The 19,481-nt window shown below is 47.5% G+C and overlaps 1 protein-coding gene across 1 annotated transcript; it reads right to left on the reverse strand.

Annotated features, from left to right (window-relative positions):
* Positions 1 to 9,182: 9,182 nt before the first annotated feature.
* On the reverse strand, positions 9,183 to 18,310 carry BDKRB1 (bradykinin receptor B1). Its single transcript, XM_068550898.1, has 2 exons — positions 18,228 to 18,310; positions 9,183 to 11,075 (listed from the first exon to the last, which is right to left on the reverse strand). Exon 2 carries the CDS (start codon positions 11,063 to 11,065, stop codon positions 10,007 to 10,009), a length of 1,059 nt encoding a protein of 352 aa, XP_068406999.1. The 5' UTR covers positions 11,066 to 11,075; positions 18,228 to 18,310; the 3' UTR covers positions 9,183 to 10,006.
* Positions 18,311 to 19,481: the final 1,171 nt, after the last annotated feature.

The following is a 19,481-nucleotide window of genomic DNA, read 5'->3' on the forward strand; positions in this document are numbered from 1 at the left end:
AAATCAATTTGTTTTGCTTCTGAGAAATTGAATGGCATTTTACGAAGCCGAGGAAAGCAGCAGAAGCCGCTCAGAGCAGTTTTAGAATTGGAATTCCTGGCTTTGAAGACACCACCTGGTCTCCTCTTTCACTGCCATCCAGACATCTGCTTCCCTGGCGTTAAACACAGATCCGGGGCAGCCTTGGGAAAGCTGGGGGAGCCGCTTCCCTTTTTAGCCTGATGTTCAGGATTGACTGGTTACAGGGAAATTTGAGTTGAAGGGGACATCTTGGGTAGCATCTGGAAATAAAAGTCAAGGAGGGTGCTGGAGGCAAAGTCTTTTGGGTTTTGGGTTTGCTGAGAAAAATGAGCATTAGCACAGCCTTACAGTAGGAATTTCTAAGGCTGTCAGAAGAGGGTAAAACATTCTTTTAAATTGAGATTTCACTGAGGTATAAAGGAAAACACGACTGCTCGTTGCCAAGTACTACCGTTGCTTCCAAAACCTAATGTGAGCATTTGTCAGACCAGATGTGGCCCATTGATTTTTAGAGTGATGGAGACCTCAAGGCTACAACTCAAAAAACACTTAACATTTAGTAAAAGTTAAGCACAATACCGCCCCGCCCCAAATATGCTATTTAAAAATCAATATCAATATCATAGCTCTATAGTTAGAAATCCTCTTTTCATTTACGATAAGCACTTCTAAGGCCAAATAAATACCTCCCTTTCTTCTCCATTTCAGTTTAAACTGAAGTTTTACTTACTTCCCCTCACCCCACCCCCATTTTCTTTCAAATATTATTTTCTTCAAAACCCTCATTAATCCTTCATACCAGATTTCATTTTGAAAGCCATCTTCTTAGTCTTTATGTCTTATTTGCTGAGCTGGGGTTTCAGCTGACTCTCTACCCCAAGGATTGACCTTGAGCAAATCACTTAACTTGGCTGCACCTCAGTTTCTCAGTGGTTTTGATACCAATCAGGGTTCTTGGTCTTCCCCAATCAATAGAAATTGACTAGAGGCCAGACAAGCAATTGGGCAAGGCTTATTGGGGCCCCTATGGTCACAGGAGGGATTGAGAACTAGTAACAGGTTCCCTTGTTTGCTCCCTGAGCGGGGGCAAGCTGATTCCTTATGTGGGGTGAGGGTAGGGTTGTGTCCAAGGGTCAGGCTAGAGGGTGGCATAGGTGGGTTGCCCACCCCTTTGGTGGTGTTGAGTGCAGGGGGCATGCACAGTACCCTGATTTTGCTCCCAGTTCTTCAGAAGTGGCAGTTGGGTTTTTTTTGGTCTTTTTTTGTATCTTTTGTCCAGAATTTGCCCCAACTGTGCATACCCGCAGTTATTTTTTAGTCTCTTATAGATTCTTTGTATTTTGTAGCTCGAGGAGATGTTTGTCCAGGTGCAAGCATTGCAGCACTGCAGCAAAGGGTCCCAGGTTCCAGCCTTGAGGCAGGAGATAGATGGGCCCCTGGGGCAAACAGTTTGAGTTTGGTCCTGTGGACCAATACTCCGAGACAAGAATAACAGGACAATTGAGAGAGGAGGCTGGGCCCTGCCCAGAAGATAGAAGATAAGAGACCACATATTTCTCATTCTCAAAGTCAGGAGACCTCCCCAACTACACATGCACAGAAAGGCTCCTTGGAGGTCAAAAGGGAAGTGATACTAAGTGGCTAAATCTACCCATAGTCCTCTTCGGTAGAATCCATCTTGGCTAAGAGATGCACATGCACACGTGGGAAGATACTGAGATACACCAAATATGGACTTTTTGAACCAGGCCAATCAAAATGATTGGCCAAAGGAAACCCGGAAGAAATGCCCCATAAAAGTGATTCAAACTGCCACGAGGGCACGACTCTCTCTTGGAGGCTGCCTGTGTGTCTATCCACATGTACTGTACTTTTTTTTTCCTAATAAATAATTTACTTGTTTCACTACTTTCCTTCTTTGCGGGAATTCTTTTTCTGCAAAGCCGTAGGGCCAGGGCCTTCTCACTGACCACTGGTCTAGTGGCTGGGATACGGTGCTCTCACTGCCGCGACCCGACCTCAAGCACTGGCTGGGAACCGAGACCCTGCTTCAAGCCACTGCTGGCCGAGGCCACCCAAGGTCAGCCTGTCTCAGTTTATCTGTTCGATGGATCGCTACGAGGGGAAACACTGAATCAATGACATGTGACACCCATTTAAAATTTGAGTGGCTCTTGCCAATTGCCCTCTTACAGAAGTTGTACCTACTGACCTACCCACCAACAGGGCTCAAGAGCGTTTGTTGCCTTTTCACGTTTCCATGTTTTGTTAAGCTTTGTAACCTATCTGTTGTAACCCATTCAAGGACTTGCTTTGAAAATGTGTGCAGAAACGTTTCTGGGGAAAGAGCACTCCTCCTTCGAGGCCAGCAGGGGGCGCCCGCTCCCCTCCTGAGTGGGAACTTTGGTTTCCAGCATTTGCCCCCTACAAAGCCTCTGCAGCCCATCTGAGCCTGCGCAAATTCTGACCCCGCACACGGTGGGAAGGTTTTGGAAAAATCCTAACTATCCCTACCCTTTCACAAGGCTAGTCTGTGGCAGCGTCCTCTCGGTCGAGGAAATAGCTTAAATTTAAAATAAAAATGTCATTTGATTTCACAATTAATTTCTCCCTGTAAATACTGGGTTGAGGGGTAAAGCAGACCCAGCCCCTCTCTCAATCCCAGAGGCTAGTGAAAGTTGCCCTGGTGCAGTTTTCACAACAGGTTGATAAGGGAATATTTGGGGCCTGAGACAACAGAAATGTGCTTTATATTCAGATAAAGATTTTTGTTGTGTTTTCCCAGCAAGGGGTATGTAAAGGTGAGTCTGAAACAGAAGCCTATTTACGCTTCTCTGCTAATTCATTCCTCTACTGGGAATGCAGCCCCAGCCCTGAATCCTGCCACTCAGGGCTGGGACTAGGGTGAGGCGGCTGAGGCCCTCGCCTTGGGCACAAAGTTTAAGGAAGGGGGGGTGAGTCCAGGAGCACAGCAGTAATCAAGATAATAATTCAATGCAATGTTTTTCAAAACTCAAAATGAATGCAGAACACCCATGATGAACAAAAGAGTGACATTTTAAATAAAGACAGGATAACACGTGCACCTCCATGCTCATCTCAGTGGCCTCCCTCTCAGCCAGGTCTGCTGGATCCTGTCTTTCCTTAAAAATGTGATATTTGGCTCATTATGACTGAATCACATTCTTCCCTTTGCTCCCTCTTTCCCAGTCTTACCCGCTCCCTCCACCCCCATCACAAGGTTGGCCATAGTATGATGCGGGGAAAATAACATTGGGAGAAGCCACAGGGAGTAGGTGAGAGGTATTTCTTGTTAAACACTGGGAACGATGCCAAAATCAATGATGGCTAGTTGCTATAAACGGATGTCACTGTTTGGACTGGAGGAGAGCTTCTGCTGTGACGATATTAGCAAACATTTGCTGCATGTACAATGCTGAGTGATTCTCTATGTTTGGCTATTTAATCATTCCAACTGTTGTTTGTGCAGTACCCGCTCCCCACCCCCCCATCGCCAAGCGTGCTGGCCTCCAAGCCTCCCTTTGCTCACACTTTCCTAGTGCCATGGCTTCTCCCCTTCCCTTTGTTAAGTTCAGTCCTTCAAGGGCTGAAATTCTACCGCCTCCAAGAAGTCCCCCCAGATCACTAGCCTTTCCTAGAGGTCTTTGTTGAGTAACTGGATCAGATCAGCCAAAATGTGGTTCTCAGCTGGGGATGGGCGATGATTTTGCTGCCGGAGGACATTTGGTCGTATCTGGAGACATTTTGGTTGTCACACTGGGGGAGGGCGGATGCTCCTGGCATCTAGCGGGTAGAGTCCTGAGACGCTGCTGAACATCCTACAATGCCCAGGCCAGCCCTCACAGCAAAGAGCTATCTGGGCCCAAAGGTCCTTAGTGCCAAGAACCCTGCATCAACCTTGCTAAGGTATTTTGTGAAAACTCTCAAGAATCAGATTTGCATTTCACCAACAGGCTTTCATGTTTTTATGCAAGATGTTTGGAACTTGAGTCCCGTGGAGTAAGGGATGGGCAAGGTAATAAGAGCTGGGGCTGGAGGACACTCCTGTTTTCCTGCCTCAGTTCTGAACTAAAGGAGGCAACAGGAGTCAGCAGATGGGGCTGCCATGTTATCTTTGTTACTGAGAAGAACTTGGTTGGGCAGTGTCACTCAGGCGTGTGGCAACAATGGGCTTCTTAGTTCTGAATCCCAGAATCAGGCTGACTTACCCACACAGGCCCAGACAGCGCTGCCAGCTTCCCGCCTCTGAGGAAGAACCTCGTAGCTGAGAGAAGCCCGGGGTCTGCAGACAGCACTTCCCAAAGAGCGAGTACGGAGGAGGGAACTGCGCTCTGTAGGTTCAGTTCTTTTTTTTTTTTTTTTTTTTTGAAACTGATCAATCAGATAAATCACTTTTCTTCCTTGGAGAGGAGTAAGAGGTGGGCAAGAGGCCCAGAGTTTAGGGAGCAGTCCCTCCTCATTGAAACCTGGTGAATCAGTGAGGATGAGCTAGGTTCTCCTGCGGTAAAAAACATCCCCCAACTCTGTAGCTTAAGAGCAACAAAGGTTGGTTTCTCACTCATGCTGCATGTTTCACACAGGGGTCCTGCTCTTCTAGTCCTTCAGGGGTCCAGGCTGATGGGCTCTACACCTTAATGACACCACTGTCTTGACACAAGTCCCCAGGGTTTGCTATGGCAGAGGAAAGGAGGGCACGGAGAACTGTGCTCTTAAATGCTCCTGCCTAGAAGTGACACATGGGTGCCCTCACACTGGCCAAAGAAGTGCGAAGGCCACTCTTAGCCTCAACAGGGTGAGGAAGTTCAATCCTCCCACTGCCCAGAAGGACAGGGAACTAGAATCGTTAGAGAGCAGCAGTCATGTCTCACACAGAAGAGCGAGGAAGGGTTTCCTACCCCTCCCACTGCCTCCATCAACACTGGGCAAAGGCACTTCCATTGGAAAGACAAGGTTATCTCAGGAAGTGTTTTCCAGGGAGCCACTCGACAGAGCTGGAGGGCTAGACATGGCAGGAGAAGAGCTGGCCCTGATCCCAGACCCCACATGGCTGGTGTCACCATGGGACGGGCAAAGCATTCTGGGCCTCAGTTTTTCCGTCAGTAAATTGAACAGGCTGCACTGGCTGATCTCTTCCACATCCTGTGAACTCTCTGAAGGTACGAAAAGTCTTATTTACTCTGCACCCCTATGCCTCGCACAATACCTGGCCTGGATTGAGTACTCGACATGTGTAGTCAAAGCACTGAATGAATTAGCTGCTCTGATTCCATCTGAGTTTGGGAAGGTCACGGTTGGGGTGCTCCCCAGCCCACCATCATTACGCCTATCCCATCGTGGTTTTTAACTCTATCCGAGGTCAGCTCTGTGCCTACTGCACCCCCCTGCTCAACCCTCAGAAGCAGAGCCACTAGCTGACTGGCTGCTTATCACAGGTGGGTGGGTGAACCCAGCCAAGACCAGTGGAAGAACCACCCAGCTGAACCCAGCCCAAGTGGTCAACCACGGAACTGTGAGCTAAGGTGCTTGTTTGAAATCATTAAGTTTGGGGGTGTTTGTTATGCAGCAATAGATGACCGATACGCTCTTCAGGCCATCGTCCATGTTCTAGTGAAGTGATCTCTCTGAAACGCAGGCCTGAATATGACACTCCCCTGCTCAGAGTCTCCATTGACTGGCATGGCCTTCTGATACTTTTCTGTCTCCCGAAACTCCTGGAAAGTAAGCCTGGCCTCCTGCTCACTGCCTTAAGTCCGACTCCAGACACAGGGAGCTCTGCCACCATCAAGGCAACTCAAATGGTGGCATCCCTGGCACTCAGGTCTCTTCTCTGAACTCCCAGCCTCGTGGGCATCCCTGGTCTGGACAGAGCCCTGCCCCAGGAGTCCAGCTCACTGGGTAACCTTGGGTAATTCTCCACCCATCTCCGGGCCTTGGTGTCCTTGTCTGTGAAATGGAGGGGCTGAGCTTGATGCTATTTTCTTTTTAAAACTTGTTGTTAGATTCATAGATCCCTCGTACTCTTTACTCAGTATCCCTCAGTGGTAACATCTTACCTCAGTATGGTACAGTATCACAGCCAGGAAGCTGACGTTGATATAATTGTTCCGCTTTTATTCAGATGGCACCAGTTTGACATGCACTCATTGTGATGATATTTAAAGCCCCTTCTAGGTCACAGGAGGGAGCTTCCCACCTGTTCCTCATCAAACCTGTGACTCACCTCCGGAGAACAAGAAACTGCCCGTGTCCCCTGTGACACCCGGGAGTCTCCCCAGGCTGGGATTTAGGGGGGCTTAGCGCTGCTCAGTGCCCGTGATGGATGGGATGGTGGATGCGGCGGGGGAGGGAGGCCAGCAGCCGTGGACCCACATGACAGGCCCAAAGCTGGAAGTGGATGGGAGAAGAAACTCCATGTCTGTACTCAGCCCTTCAGAGAGAGAGAGAGAGTGGGAGCTGGGGCGCTGGAGCTGGGGATGCTAGGAGACCCTTTGCTAACCCGCCATGCCAGGTGTTAGTTAGCCCTACAAGGTGAGGCCTGGGCCTGGACCCAGGTGTGAAATATTCCAGGCAGGCACGTCAACTCATGGGAACTCAAAAATATTAATGTCTCCCTCAGCATTGATCCTTTTAACCAAGGCAGGAATTTCCTCATCTGCAAATGAATTAATTGACCTTCCCAGTAGAAGAACAACAGAATCCTAATTGTGGGGTTTGCCAATTTCTGTCCTGCTGTAGGACCGTACTCTGTGCTTTGGTAAACGTGACGGGCATTCCATACGTCAGGTGTTTGCTTATCAGAGCCCGTGTTGACACTCTACTGTTGAACTTCAGGCCAATGAGCAATGTTCTGATTTCTCAGGCCAGCACACTCTTCTAGAACGTGGGATTGTTCTTTGCAAGCCCTATAAGGATTGTTGTAAGCTACAGCTTTAAAGCAGGGGCTGAGAAAGAAGGAAAGAGGGCATATTGGGGTCACTGCACAAGAGACTGGATGTTATTTTCTCTTTCCAGCTCTCTCTTCTTGCCTGATACTTCTGCCTATTCTGGCCACTTTGCGACGGGGCTTTGCTCACTGGATTCCTGTGCAGGGGCTCAGAAATTGCGTTGCGTTGGAGGCAAGCAAGCCTGGGGAAGAGGCCTGTTCTGTCAGCAGGGGCGCTGCTACTCAGCTCCGAAGAACTGGTGCCCTGGGGAAGGCCCAGGAGGTCAGCTCCAAGAGGACCAGGGATGCTCCTCTGTCTTGTTTCCTGCTTAGGTTCCCTACTTAAGTGCCTGGCAAAAGCAGATGCTCAATAAATATCAGATGAATGAAAGAGTGCAGATTCAGCATTGCAAGAGCTTCCAAATGTTCAAGAGAAGCCCCAAAGATGGAGTTTTTGTATGGAATTTAAATATTTGTTAAACACCATGTGGTCCAGATTAGATACGTGTGGAGGCGGGATCCTGCTTGGTGACCTAAATCCAGGCCACCTGAGCCTCTCTCTGCTCTCCAGGAAACCTACTGGGGCTGGGGCACTGATCAAAGTGTTGTCCCTGATAGCTTATGAGGGCCTGGTGGCCCAGCCCCTGCCAGCTTCTCCATCACCAGGCTCCAGCAACACTGGCGTCCTTTCCATTTCTTGAATGAATCTGGCTCTTTGCTGCTACCCCATAAGGACCAGTCCTCCCTGTGCAGCGGGAGAGGCTGCCCCTCCCCACTCCCGCACTGTCCCATGGAGACTGGCCTTGGCACCTGGCCCACTGGCCTCTCCTCCCCAGGTCCTTCCATCGTCTTGCCTGCCTGATAACCCATCCCTCACCTCTCTAGTCTTTGACTGTCTTGTCCCTTTATTCCGACCACCCAATGCCATGGCCGCCCTTGGTCCTTGTCATCTCCTGGGATGGCCCCACCTTTGGAAGTTTCTGTGCAAACATTCTTACTCTGTGGCCACAGCCTCCTATTTTTCTTGCCCTCTCATCTAGGTACACCTGCTACCCCTGTTCTTTAACCACACCAACATCACTCTGCTTCCCTCATCTCCTATGTTCATTTTCTTCCCCAATTTAGCCATTTCCCACAGTATAACCAGAATCCCCAACACCCTTGAACGTTGGCTGCCCATCTGACGAATCCCCAACTCTGGAGCAATCCACTGTCTGCCGTTCTCGGGCCCGCTGAGCTTGGCTACAGTAATTCACATAAGAAATGCATGCCTCCTGGCTCCAGCAAGGCCCTCAAAGCCCCTGGAACACCTTCAGGCTTCGCTCCCTGCCCTTGACCATCATAGATCCTCCCAACACCTGTGCCCCCCTCAAACCTCAAATCCTTCCAGGGCTGCCTCACCCTTCCTTCCTTCCTTCCTTCCTTCATCCTCCTCCTTAACCTGTGAACCATCCTGTCTCCGGATCTGATTAGTTTCTTTTCTCTGGAACACTCCTTTCCCCCATTTTGCTTGTCCTTTGGGACTCAGCTTTTATGTCTCTTCCTCCGGGAAACCCTCTCAAGCCGTCCCCTCCCAGCTCCCCAGGCTGGACCCCCCTTCTCTCTGCTCTCAGAGCACCTGCTCTCACCTGACGGTGGATCATCCTACACCGTGACACTGTCCTAATTATCGTCTCTGTCGCCACAGCCTCCTGGAAGACGGACTTTCTCAGGTTCACCGCTGGGACCCTCGCAGCAAGAAAGGCACTGAAGCATTAAGTGTTCAGTAGATATCCTTTCACCTGCAGCCCACGCTTTCTACCTGTGTGTGCGGTTCTGCCTCTACCAGCCCTTTCTCCCTCTCTCCATGTACCAGATTCTACCCCCGTCAAGCTCAGTTCACAGTTCACTCCCTTCACAGCCTCCTTTCTGATAACCCTGGAAGGAGATCATCCCCTTTCCCTCTGAATGCTCCAGGTACTGGGTCTGTGTCACGCGCATGTGATTTCTCATTGACTTTTTTTATACTATAATTATTTCGAACTACGCAAGTTCCTTGTGGATAGGCTCTCTAGCTATGTCATCTCTCTATTCCTAGCAGTTAACCTGGAACATTTTGGATGGACAGGCAAGTGGAAATGTAACAAGAGATGCTTACTGGAAACGTGTTTCCTACCGCTGTGACAAATTAACCATAAACTTGGTGACTTAAAAACAACACAGATTTATTATCCTCTGGTTCTGGAGACCAGGCATCCAAAATATCACTGGGCTGAAATCAAGATGTCAGCAGGGCTGGTTCCAGAAGGAGGCTCCAGGGTGAATCCATTTCTTTGCCATTTCACGTCTCGACAGGGCACCTGCAATTCTTGGCCTGTGGCCCCCTTCTTTGTATCCCTCCAGCCTTCTCTGTCTCTGACACTTCTGCCTCCTCTTTATAAAGACCCTTGTGATGACATTGGGTCACCCAGATAACCCAGGATAATTTCCCATCTCAAGATCCTTCACTTAATTACATCTGCAAAGTCCCCATTACCCTATAAACATTTACAGGTTCCAGGGACTAGGTCCTGGTGATCTTGGGGGACCATCATTCAGCTTATTACAGTAGTGTTTATTACGTCAGTAATAGTTGATGAGGAAGCCACACTTCTTGGCTCCCTGCTGTTTTTTTTAAAAGTAAATTTGTTTATTTTATTTATTTGTTTTTGGCTGTGTTGGGTCTTTGTTGCTGCGTGCAGGCTTTCTCTAGTTGCGGCGAGCAGGGCTACTCTTTGTTGCAGTGCGCGGGCTTCTCATTGTGGTGGCTTCTCTTGTTGCGGAGCATGGGCTCTAGGTGCATGGGCTTCAGTAGTTGTGGTGCGCGGGCTTAGTAGTTGTGGCTTGTGGGCTCAGTAGTTGTGGCTCTCTGGCTCCAGAGCGCAGGCTCAGTAGTTGTGGCGCATGGGCTTAGGTGCATGTGGCATGTGGGATCTTCCCAGACCAGGGATCGAACCTGTGTCCCCTGCATTGGCAGGTGGATTCTAAACCACTGTGCTACCAGGGAAGTCCCTCCCTGCTGTTTTAATTCCGCCAGAACAGTTGGAGGATTTCTTTTCTATGGGACGTGGATATTGGAGTCAATCGTCTAGGGAGGCATCGTTTATAAAGTTCCCAGACCTTGGTCCTGAAAAGCCGGCCCAAAAAGACATAAATCACTGGATTCAGGCAGCTGTTGATGAAAGCAAAGAAGTTGGCCCATTGCAGGCCCAGGTCGGTGAAATTCTCCCAGAAGCAGCCTCTGAGAGCCCACACCTGGAACAGGAATTCCAGGAAGGCAAAGAAGTGGTAGGGGGTCCAGCAGAGCAGGAAGGCCGCCACGAGCATGAGTATCAGGGCCGTGGTCTTGCCATCCGTGGGCCCCCCGCACCTTGTCTTGCTGACCTTTTCCCGCCCGCGCAGGGCTGCCAGGATGTGATAGTTGAAGAAGACAATCGCAACCAGTGGGAGGAGAAACCCCAGCACGTTTAACTCCACCATCCTTGCAAAGGGCCAGGCCTCACTGGGGTACAGCAGCACACAGGCGGAGATATTCAGTTCCGGGACAGCTTTGACGGAGCGCAGCAGGAACGTGGGGATACTTAGGAGGCCCCCCACGGCCCAGATGAGCACGCAGGTGGCCTGAGCCCACCGCCGTCGCCGCCGCCTCCAGCTGGCCATGGGGTGCACCAGCACGCAGTAGCGGTCCTGGCTGATGGCCACCACCAGGAAGATACTGATGAAGAGATTGGCCTTGATGACGCCGTTGACCACGCGGCAGAGGGGGGCTCCGAAAGGCCAGTTGAATTCCTTCCAGATGTTCTCTGCCCAGAAGGGCAAGCCCAAGACGAACACCAGGTCGGAAGCCGCCAGGTTGGCCAGGTAGATTTCTGCCGCGTTCAGACGCCGTCGGGCCAAGAGAAAGACGGACAGCACAAAGAGGTTTCCCAGCAGCCCGCAGAAGCAGATGGTGATGATAAATGTGGGTAAGACGCTATGCAGCAGGTCCCAGGCTTCCTGAGCGCCGTCACAGGACGTGGCATTTGGAGGCGGGAGCTGGCTCTGGTTGGGGGACAGGAGCTCCAGGAGGGTCCGGGAGGCCATCCACGGTGACCTGCAATGAACGTCACAGAGCATCACACGGGAGGCGGCCGATTCCAGCCCGCGGCCCATCCAGCCTGTTCCCAGTTTTGGAAGATAAAGTGTTATTGGCACACAGCTGCATCCACTTATTTACCTTTTGTGTTACAACAGCAGAGTTGAGTGGTTGCAACAGTGGCCCTTTGGCCCGCAAAACTGAAAATATTTACCACCTATTCCCTTAGATGAAAATTTTGCCGACCCCGGGTATAAAGGAAAGGACCAGGGCTTTGAAACCCGAGTTCAAATCTTGACGTAACTACTTGGTGTGGGCCACTTAGACCCACTGACTTTTATTTTCCTTTTTGAACATTGGATCTAATTGTATCCCTCTTGTGGGATTGTGGCAAGGACTGACGAGTGTATCTGTGGAGAGCTTGGCCTGGTCGCCTGGCTTAGAGGAAACACTCAGTGGAAGGGGAAGATGAGTCTTATTTGCAACCATACCATTATTATTAGCAGTGTTTCATTAAACAAAGCACTGGCACAAAGTAGGTGCTCATGTTTGATTTAATGAGCACCTACTTTGTGCCAGTACTTTGCCAGGTGCTGGAGATACAGGAAACAGGGCCCAGCCCCCTGAAGGTGCTCACCATCTAGAGGGAGGCAGACATGGAGACAGTGGTCGATGACCGAAGATGGAATGAAGCAAGGAAGAAGCCCGGCCCTCAGGGATGCTGACCTACTGGCCCTGGTGGAGGAGGTGAGGGCAGTAGTAGAAGGTGTGGGGTTTCTGGGGCTCCACACCTAAAAATCCTCCTCCCACCTGGATGAGTTAATGTACGCAAAGCGCTTCAAATGGCTCCTGGCTCTTTGTAGTCTCTCGCTACCCGTTAACTACCGTTATCATCATCGTTATCCTTAGTGATGCCCAAGAGTCCTTCCCTTCAACTGGGCAAAACTCATAGTATCCAACACAAGATATTGCGTAAGAGAGCTGATCTCGGGAAAGTCTATTTGGCTCTGCAGTCTTAGGCAATCACTTTGTGTCTCTGAGCCCGACTTTCCTCATCTGAGGAGGATGTGATGACCTTCTCACTGTGACACTGTAACCTACACACGGTGCCATTCACATCGGGTAAAATCCATGGGTCCCTCCATTCGTTCATCCACTGAACGAGTATGTACTGAGCACACACTATGTGCTAGGCACTGTTCTAGGTATTTGGGACATAGCCGTGAATCAAACAGGCAAAACGCCCTGCCCTCAAGGTGCTGCTAGCCTTGCGGGAGGAGAGAGGCAATGACAATAAGTACACGGAATAAACCTGTTAGCCGGGGAGGGGCAGCCATGGAAGCAGTGAGCTGTGACCAGGCTCTAGATATAGTCTGAAGGTAGAACCACCATGATTTGCAATCGGATATGGGTTATGACAAAAGAGGAGTTGCATGATGCTTAGATTTTTGGCCTGAGCACCTGGAAATAGGAAGTTGCAGTCAACTGAACTGGAGATGACGGAGTGAAGAGGGAGCAGGTTTTTTGGCGGGGAAGATCGGGGGTTCACGTCTGGACATGTGGAGGCTGAGCTGTCTCTTGGACATCAGGTGGGGATACTGGGGCAGTCGGCTACACAACACTGGTGTTGAGAGACCACGTCTGAGATGGTGATACATCACTGGGAGTTGTAATCACACGGATGGTATTTGGCATTTAAAGTCACAGGACTGGATGAAATCACCATGGGAGAGTGTAGGCAGAGAAGAGAATCAGCTGCTGGGCTGCCAGTTGACAGGTCAGCAGAGGACATGGGAAATGATGGGTTAGGAGGCTATGACGTATCCGTGGCTTATAGGGTTCTGACCCAGAGCATATGGAAGAGGAAGGACACTCTTCTTTTGTCAATGATTTCAGGGCATAAATCCACCATGAAGTATTTATTTTGTCATTTGGCAATACTTTTCAATTTTGCAATGAGTCCTTCTGGCAACAATGAGCAAAAAAAGAACGTTTAATGAAAATTCAAGTCCTGAACTTCTGTCTCTCAGGGAAGTCAATGATGAACGTGTAACTTGCACAAAATGTTTATTGATGTTTATATCGTGATGGGGGCTGTAGCGCTTTCCCTGACCACAAGGAAACCTAACACAAAGCTGCTACTTCAGAAGTTGGTATTTTTCAAAGATCAACCCTAAGACGTTGATTTCACTCATATTACTGCAGAAGATGCTGTGACTTTTCACTTAGAGCAAACGACTGTTCTTAAAGTTAATTCAGCTCATTTTTAGTGTCAGGTTATCTTGTGCACACACAAAAATGGAAGTGATGGCTGATTAATGTGACGGCTCCACAAGAAATCCACAGACAGAAATGGTGCCAGAAATGGCACACAGAAATGGTGCCAGTTTGATACCAGTATCCTCAGAGTCTTCAAATAGAAAAATCAGTCAATTCCAATCATGATTCAATTTTTTTATCCAGTTCATGGAATCAAAGCAAAACTTTTGAAAGTTCACTCTGGCAAAATGAAACAATGGACATTTTGTGAATGCTATTCTAAACTCAGTTTAAATTGTTCACATTGGAGAGAAAGTTGTATTTTTCTGATGATCACACACATTTTGGTGGGGCCCAGTGTCATGCTAACAACAATATTCTTGCTAAAATAAGAGACCGATGAAGCAGAAATGTACTTTGAACAGGTCATGGTGCACACACAATTTGTAATTGCATATAAATGAGTTTCAATATTTTACCAATTGATATGGAGGTTACATTTGGCAAGATTTACAAAATTCTAAAACATAAGATTTGTAGTTCAGAATTACTGAACTACGAACTTTGTGATGAAGTTGATGAGGAATTGTTTTTTGGCCGTGCTGTGAGGCTTGTGAAATCTTAGTTCCCCAACCAGGTATCAAACCCATGCCCTCGGCAGTTAAAGCACAGAGTCCTACACACTGGACCGCCAGGGAATTCCCTTGATGAGGAATTAAAACAACTTTAGCATGCATTTTCTTTCTCTGCTGCCCATCATAAACCAATTTTAGAAGACACTAAGTGCCCTAAAATGTTATTCAACTATTTGTTACAGCAGAGTTGAGAATTTTTGTTGAATTTTGTTCCAAATCAATGAGGAGTCTTCGAACAAGTGTTCAATGAATGGAGCACCAAAACATCAGCTTTTAGAGCTTTTAATAGATTGTAGTTATTGAAAACAAAACTCTTATGCAGAAAATAATTGAAATTTATAGCTAAAAAACAAGGGAGAAAATGATCAGACTAAGCGATGAGAGGTCAAATGGTGCACAAGAATTAATTTTTGAATTTTATAATGAGCTTTGGAATGTCTCAATTTGTGGGAAGCATCTTTTCAATTGGAGAAGTTCATATTTTGTACAAAATTGAGATGAAATTGGGACAGCCCCTGATCTGCAGCATCTAAATTTGACGAAGCACTCAAAACTTATAAATAGCTACAACTTATCTGAAGAGTTTAATGTGGTGAAAATATTTGTTGAAGGAACTCAAACTAAGGCAAAAAGACAGCACCTGTGAAAATATCTGGGCTGAAATATTTGCATAATTCCATATGCAAAGAATTAGACTTGAGAATAGCCTCTGCTTGGCAGAATTTGCTCAGAGTTTATCAGATACCTCAACACCTGCAGAGAGAACATTTTCTTCATTAAATATTTTCTGGTCCAAGAGAAGAGTCAATTGAAGTTGCTAATTTAAATTTATTAACCATAAAATTTGAAGGAAAAAAAATTCGGGCAATTATATGGAACCATTAAAAATAATAAGACCATATTGAGAGAAAAATACATTCTCTGGAAAATGCCAAAGACATATGAGAGTCAGGTACAAGCTCAAGAAGCTAATTGTAGCACTTGCATATGTACCCAAACTAATTATTTTGCTTATGTTATTTTTCAATGTTCAGTTAATTAACATAAAGAAAAGCTTTCATTTTGCTTTAATATATGTAGATGGATGAATATATTTAGATTTTTTTGGAAAAAATATTTTTGACTAGAACTACTTTATAACTCCATCAATATAATATAACCAATTTGTTGGGGTGTGTGTGTATACACATAAATATATACAGTTAAATATATAATTATTTTGAAAATAGCTTTTAATTAGAACTACTTTTATAACTCCATGAATATAATATAACCAATTCATTGGTGTGTGTGTGTATATATATATACATACATGTATATATAATTAAATATACATATTTTTTGAAAATAGCTTTTGACTAGAACTACTTTATAACTCCATCAATATAATATAATCAATTTTAAGTGTTTTGTAGTAATTTGCTTTGGCAGCCACAGGAAAGCAATACACCCAGCAAACCTGATTTCTCAGATACCTGGTGGCCCTCCATGCCCCGCCCCTGGCAGCCCCCTTGTACTACACACACGTGTGGGAGCTGCTTCCTAAGACTGCCGTTGGGCCTCATGCCATTCCTTCCTGTGTGCTTCTCTGCACGTGCTGAGGAAGCTCTATGTGCCACGGAAAACCCGAGCATCTTCGTCTCAGCCCCAGTCTCCCACCGACGCTGGGGCTGCAGAGTAAGCCCCCGATGCCAGATCTGACCCTTCACTGTCAGCCACACCTGTGATCTGTGGGCTGTGCTGGGCTTTAGGTAACCTGATCCTGACAACATGCCCGGGAGGAGGGATGGCTGTCTTGTGCCCATTGTACAGATGGGCAAACGGAGGTGAAGAGAAGTGAAGTGACTTGCCTACATTCATACGGTGATAAGAGCCAGTCTGTTTATACACGGCTCTTCTTCCAGGCCCAGCTCAGGGTCAGGCCTCTTTTACCCAGTGTGCTGTGACCATAAAGAGAATGGGTCTGGTGTTAGGGAGCCTGGGCTTGGGTCCTGGGGTCACCAAACTGTGATTCTGGGCAAGTCAGATAACTTCTCTGAGCCTCAGTTTGTTCATCTGTAGAATGGGAATAACGGCAGTTATTACAAAGAGTCATGGTGAAGCTTGAAGGAGATTATACCTGTAGAATCCCCTTGTAGGTTGCAAAGCAACAAATATGAGGCTCGAATGATGATAACCACCACCACAATAATAATGGTGATAACTACGGTAGTAATAATGTGACGATAAAGTGTCCTGGTCCCTCCGAGTGTAAGCAACCTCTCCTTCATGTGGGCTACCCTGGTGTCGGAACACGAGGTTGGAAAGTACCAAGAGACCCCTTTTCTGCTCTTCCTGAGCTGTGGAACAGTTCAGGGATTACCTGGCACCTAGCACACTAGGAAAATAAGGAACTGAATTTCCGGAAAGCTGAGTTCCAGGAGGGCCTGGCTTCTTGGCAGTGGGATTCTCATTCATCTCCAGCCTTGGAGCTTTCACCACCAGGATGTTTAAGAAGAAGCTGGAAGGAGGGAAGCGGTTCGTTGTGGACGCTGAGAGAGACCCCGGATGTGGTCGGCTTTGCTTCCCTCCCTTTCCTCCTTCAGGTCACCCTGAACGTGTGGGACAGGGGTCGAGTCCCCTCTGAAGTGTGGTTGGCTGGGCAGGAAAGGGTGGCTTTGGGAGGCAGTGGAGGGGGCCTGGCTCCTGTGTGCTCCTGAGGGACCACAGGTCAGCAAGAGGCAGGGGCTGCCCGGGCACCGCCAGACCAAAACATGGGCTGTACCCCAGAGCCGTGCAGTCGGCAGAATGATGGTCCCCAAAGATGTCCACGTCCTAGTCCCTGGAACCTGCAAATATGTTCCTTTACATGGTAAAGGGGATTTTACAGATGGGGTCGAGGTAAGAATCTTGAGATGGGGAGATGATGCTGGATTATGGAGGTGGGCTTGACGTCATCACAAGTGAAAGTGATTTCATTTATAAGTAAAAGAGGGAGGTAGGGGGTGGTCAAAGGCAGGAAGAGAGTAGAAGATGCTATGCCATTGGCTTGGAAGATGGAGAAGGGGCCATGAGCTAAGGAACACAGGCAGCCTCTAGAAGCCAGAAAAAGCAAGGAACGGCTTCTCCCTTCGAGCCTCCAGAAGGAGCACAGCCCTAGCCAACACCTTGACTTTAGCCCAGTGAGGCTGATTTTGAACTTCTGACCTCCAGGACTATAAGATAACACATTTGTGTTGTTTGAGGCCACTAGATTTGTGCTAATTTGTTACAACAGCAACTGGACACTGATACATGGGTCAAGGCTTCACCCTGCCCAGGAAACCAGGAACTGTCACCTATGCCACCAGCAGAAACCTCTTACTTCAGCTCGAATCTGATTGGTTCAGCAGACACTGCCCGCCATCCCATGGGACCCGGCTGGGTCTGTGGCCACGGCATGTGTTTGCTCAAGCCGAGCCTATTTTCGGGAGGTTGTCTTTACCAGCTGCTGCCTGTGTTTATGTAAAGTTGGCCAGAGAGGAGAAACCTTTCTTTGTTGGTTCCGAGTCTTAGCTCTGATATTTGCCTGGCCCATAGTACGTGGTCAAAAACCAGCAGCTATTGATATTATTAGTCATATTTGATCTTATCTGAAAAAGTCAAGAGTGACATTGGGCGAGTCTACTAGAGATGATCGATTCTGTAATTTCTATGTGATATTTTCTGAGCTCTGCACATTAAAACATCGGTGCATGCTACTTCTTCAACAAATTAGCCTTCTTCAAATTAATTCCAATTTCAACAGTGAGCTGATGATAAAGGCATTTGAAACACAGGCATAGATATTAAAGGATGTCAACCCAATCACATCATAAGATACTGTTTTCAATCCACAGATAACCCAACCAGTTATTGGCGTTATGAAATTTTGTAAGCGATCCTGGGGAGACCAGTTTGATTTTTATAAATCGGAAATCGTAGACTGTAAGTGGTCGGAGCCCACACGGAGCTCTGATGACTGCATTCAGCCTCTACATGTTTCATGTGACCTTGATGGAAAGAGCTGCCGGAAGTACTCTCCTGTTCCAAGCATCCTCCCTCCTCCTCTTCTGGAAAAGCAGCTAAAACCCAAAGGAGGGTTGGAATACAGTCTCTTAAATTGATTCAGAATTATGGTTTTTTAAAAAACATACAACAGAAAGCTGAAAACTCTGTCAATATTAGTTGTAAAGGGAAAAATTTTTCCCCTGAGACGTGGATCTTCTCTTATATTTCACTCTTATAAGAGAGAAAAAAAAGATGGTCATTTACTTACTCAGACAAAATGAAAGAGGTCACAACTTCAGCTGGGCTTTCTGATGGTGAGAGCTGCCTTTGGAAGTATCTTCTGCTCTGCGAAGCCCTGTGGAAGTGTGGTGGCCTTAAATTACAGAACCCCTACTCCAGTGATGTCATCGGCTGGACTGCTGAAAAAGTGAGTCTTTCAGACAGAGGAAACAAGCTGGAATTTTGGAAGAAAAACAACTTTGCACTTTGGAGCTGGCAAGCGATTACTCAACGACCATCTCCATCTTTAATTTGGTAACATCTGGGAAGGTCCTGCGATCCTGCCCAAGAATGATACAGTGACCAACGTGCCCTTAAAACACATTTTGGCATCGTTGAGTCCCCACAAGTCTGAGTGATGATTTTACCCATTCGCACTGGAGACCTGAATGCTTGGGGTTCTGCAGCAGCTTTCGTGGGAGTTGACTTGAATGTCCACTTTTGAATTTTGGTCATGAAGGGTACATCGCCAAGAATCCATCACTGTGGACCCCATTAAACAAACAGTGAACCACAAAAAGCTTGACTCATGCAATATGCAGAGCTGAGTAAGGTCAGATGCACTTTTCCCTCATCTTCCCTGGCAGTTCTGAAGTCTGCTTTTGATGTAAGTCTGCGGATATCAACTTGAACCACTCAGGACCTAGTGTTCAGACAGTCTGACATTTCTGGCTTTTTTTGAGAGTCAGACCTCAAGAGCCTTTGACCGAATGCCGCCTACTTTCTATCTTAGCTCCTAAAAATGAAGATGTCCTAATCTCCCTCCCTAAGTGCAGGAGAGTGCTTCCACACCAGGGCTTGATTCCAGCTTCTGGAAAGTGACGCCAAAATCTCAGGCCTCAGTCCTCCCTACACCCTAGTACTGCCTCTTGGACGCTCTGCTTGTATTTCTTGATGTCACCTTGAGCCTGGCGTGTCTGGAGCAGAAAATGTCCCCTTTGTCCTCAGAATCTGGCCTCCTCACCGTGTTTCCCTTTTCTATTACTAACACCTCACTGGAGACAAACTGCACTTTTGAATTTCCCAGCAGTTTTCTCCCATTGTTGGACATCTTAAAATTGTGGAAGCAGGTTGAAAAGAAAAAGGACACTCCAGGAATCAGATGTGTATTTTAGGGAGGAAGCTGGAATTTATCTTTGGGGAAGGGCCCTTCGTATCAGGAGAGATCTGGGACTTTTTCAGTCATGCAGATGTTAGGTGAGTGCCTGCCATCATTTTGGGGTAGATTTTAACTAGAGAAAGT

This window comes from Eschrichtius robustus, chromosome 1 (assembly GCF_028021215.1).
Source record: "Eschrichtius robustus isolate mEscRob2 chromosome 1, mEscRob2.pri, whole genome shotgun sequence".
NCBI classification, from domain to species: Eukaryota; Metazoa; Chordata; class Mammalia; order Artiodactyla; family Eschrichtiidae; genus Eschrichtius; species Eschrichtius robustus.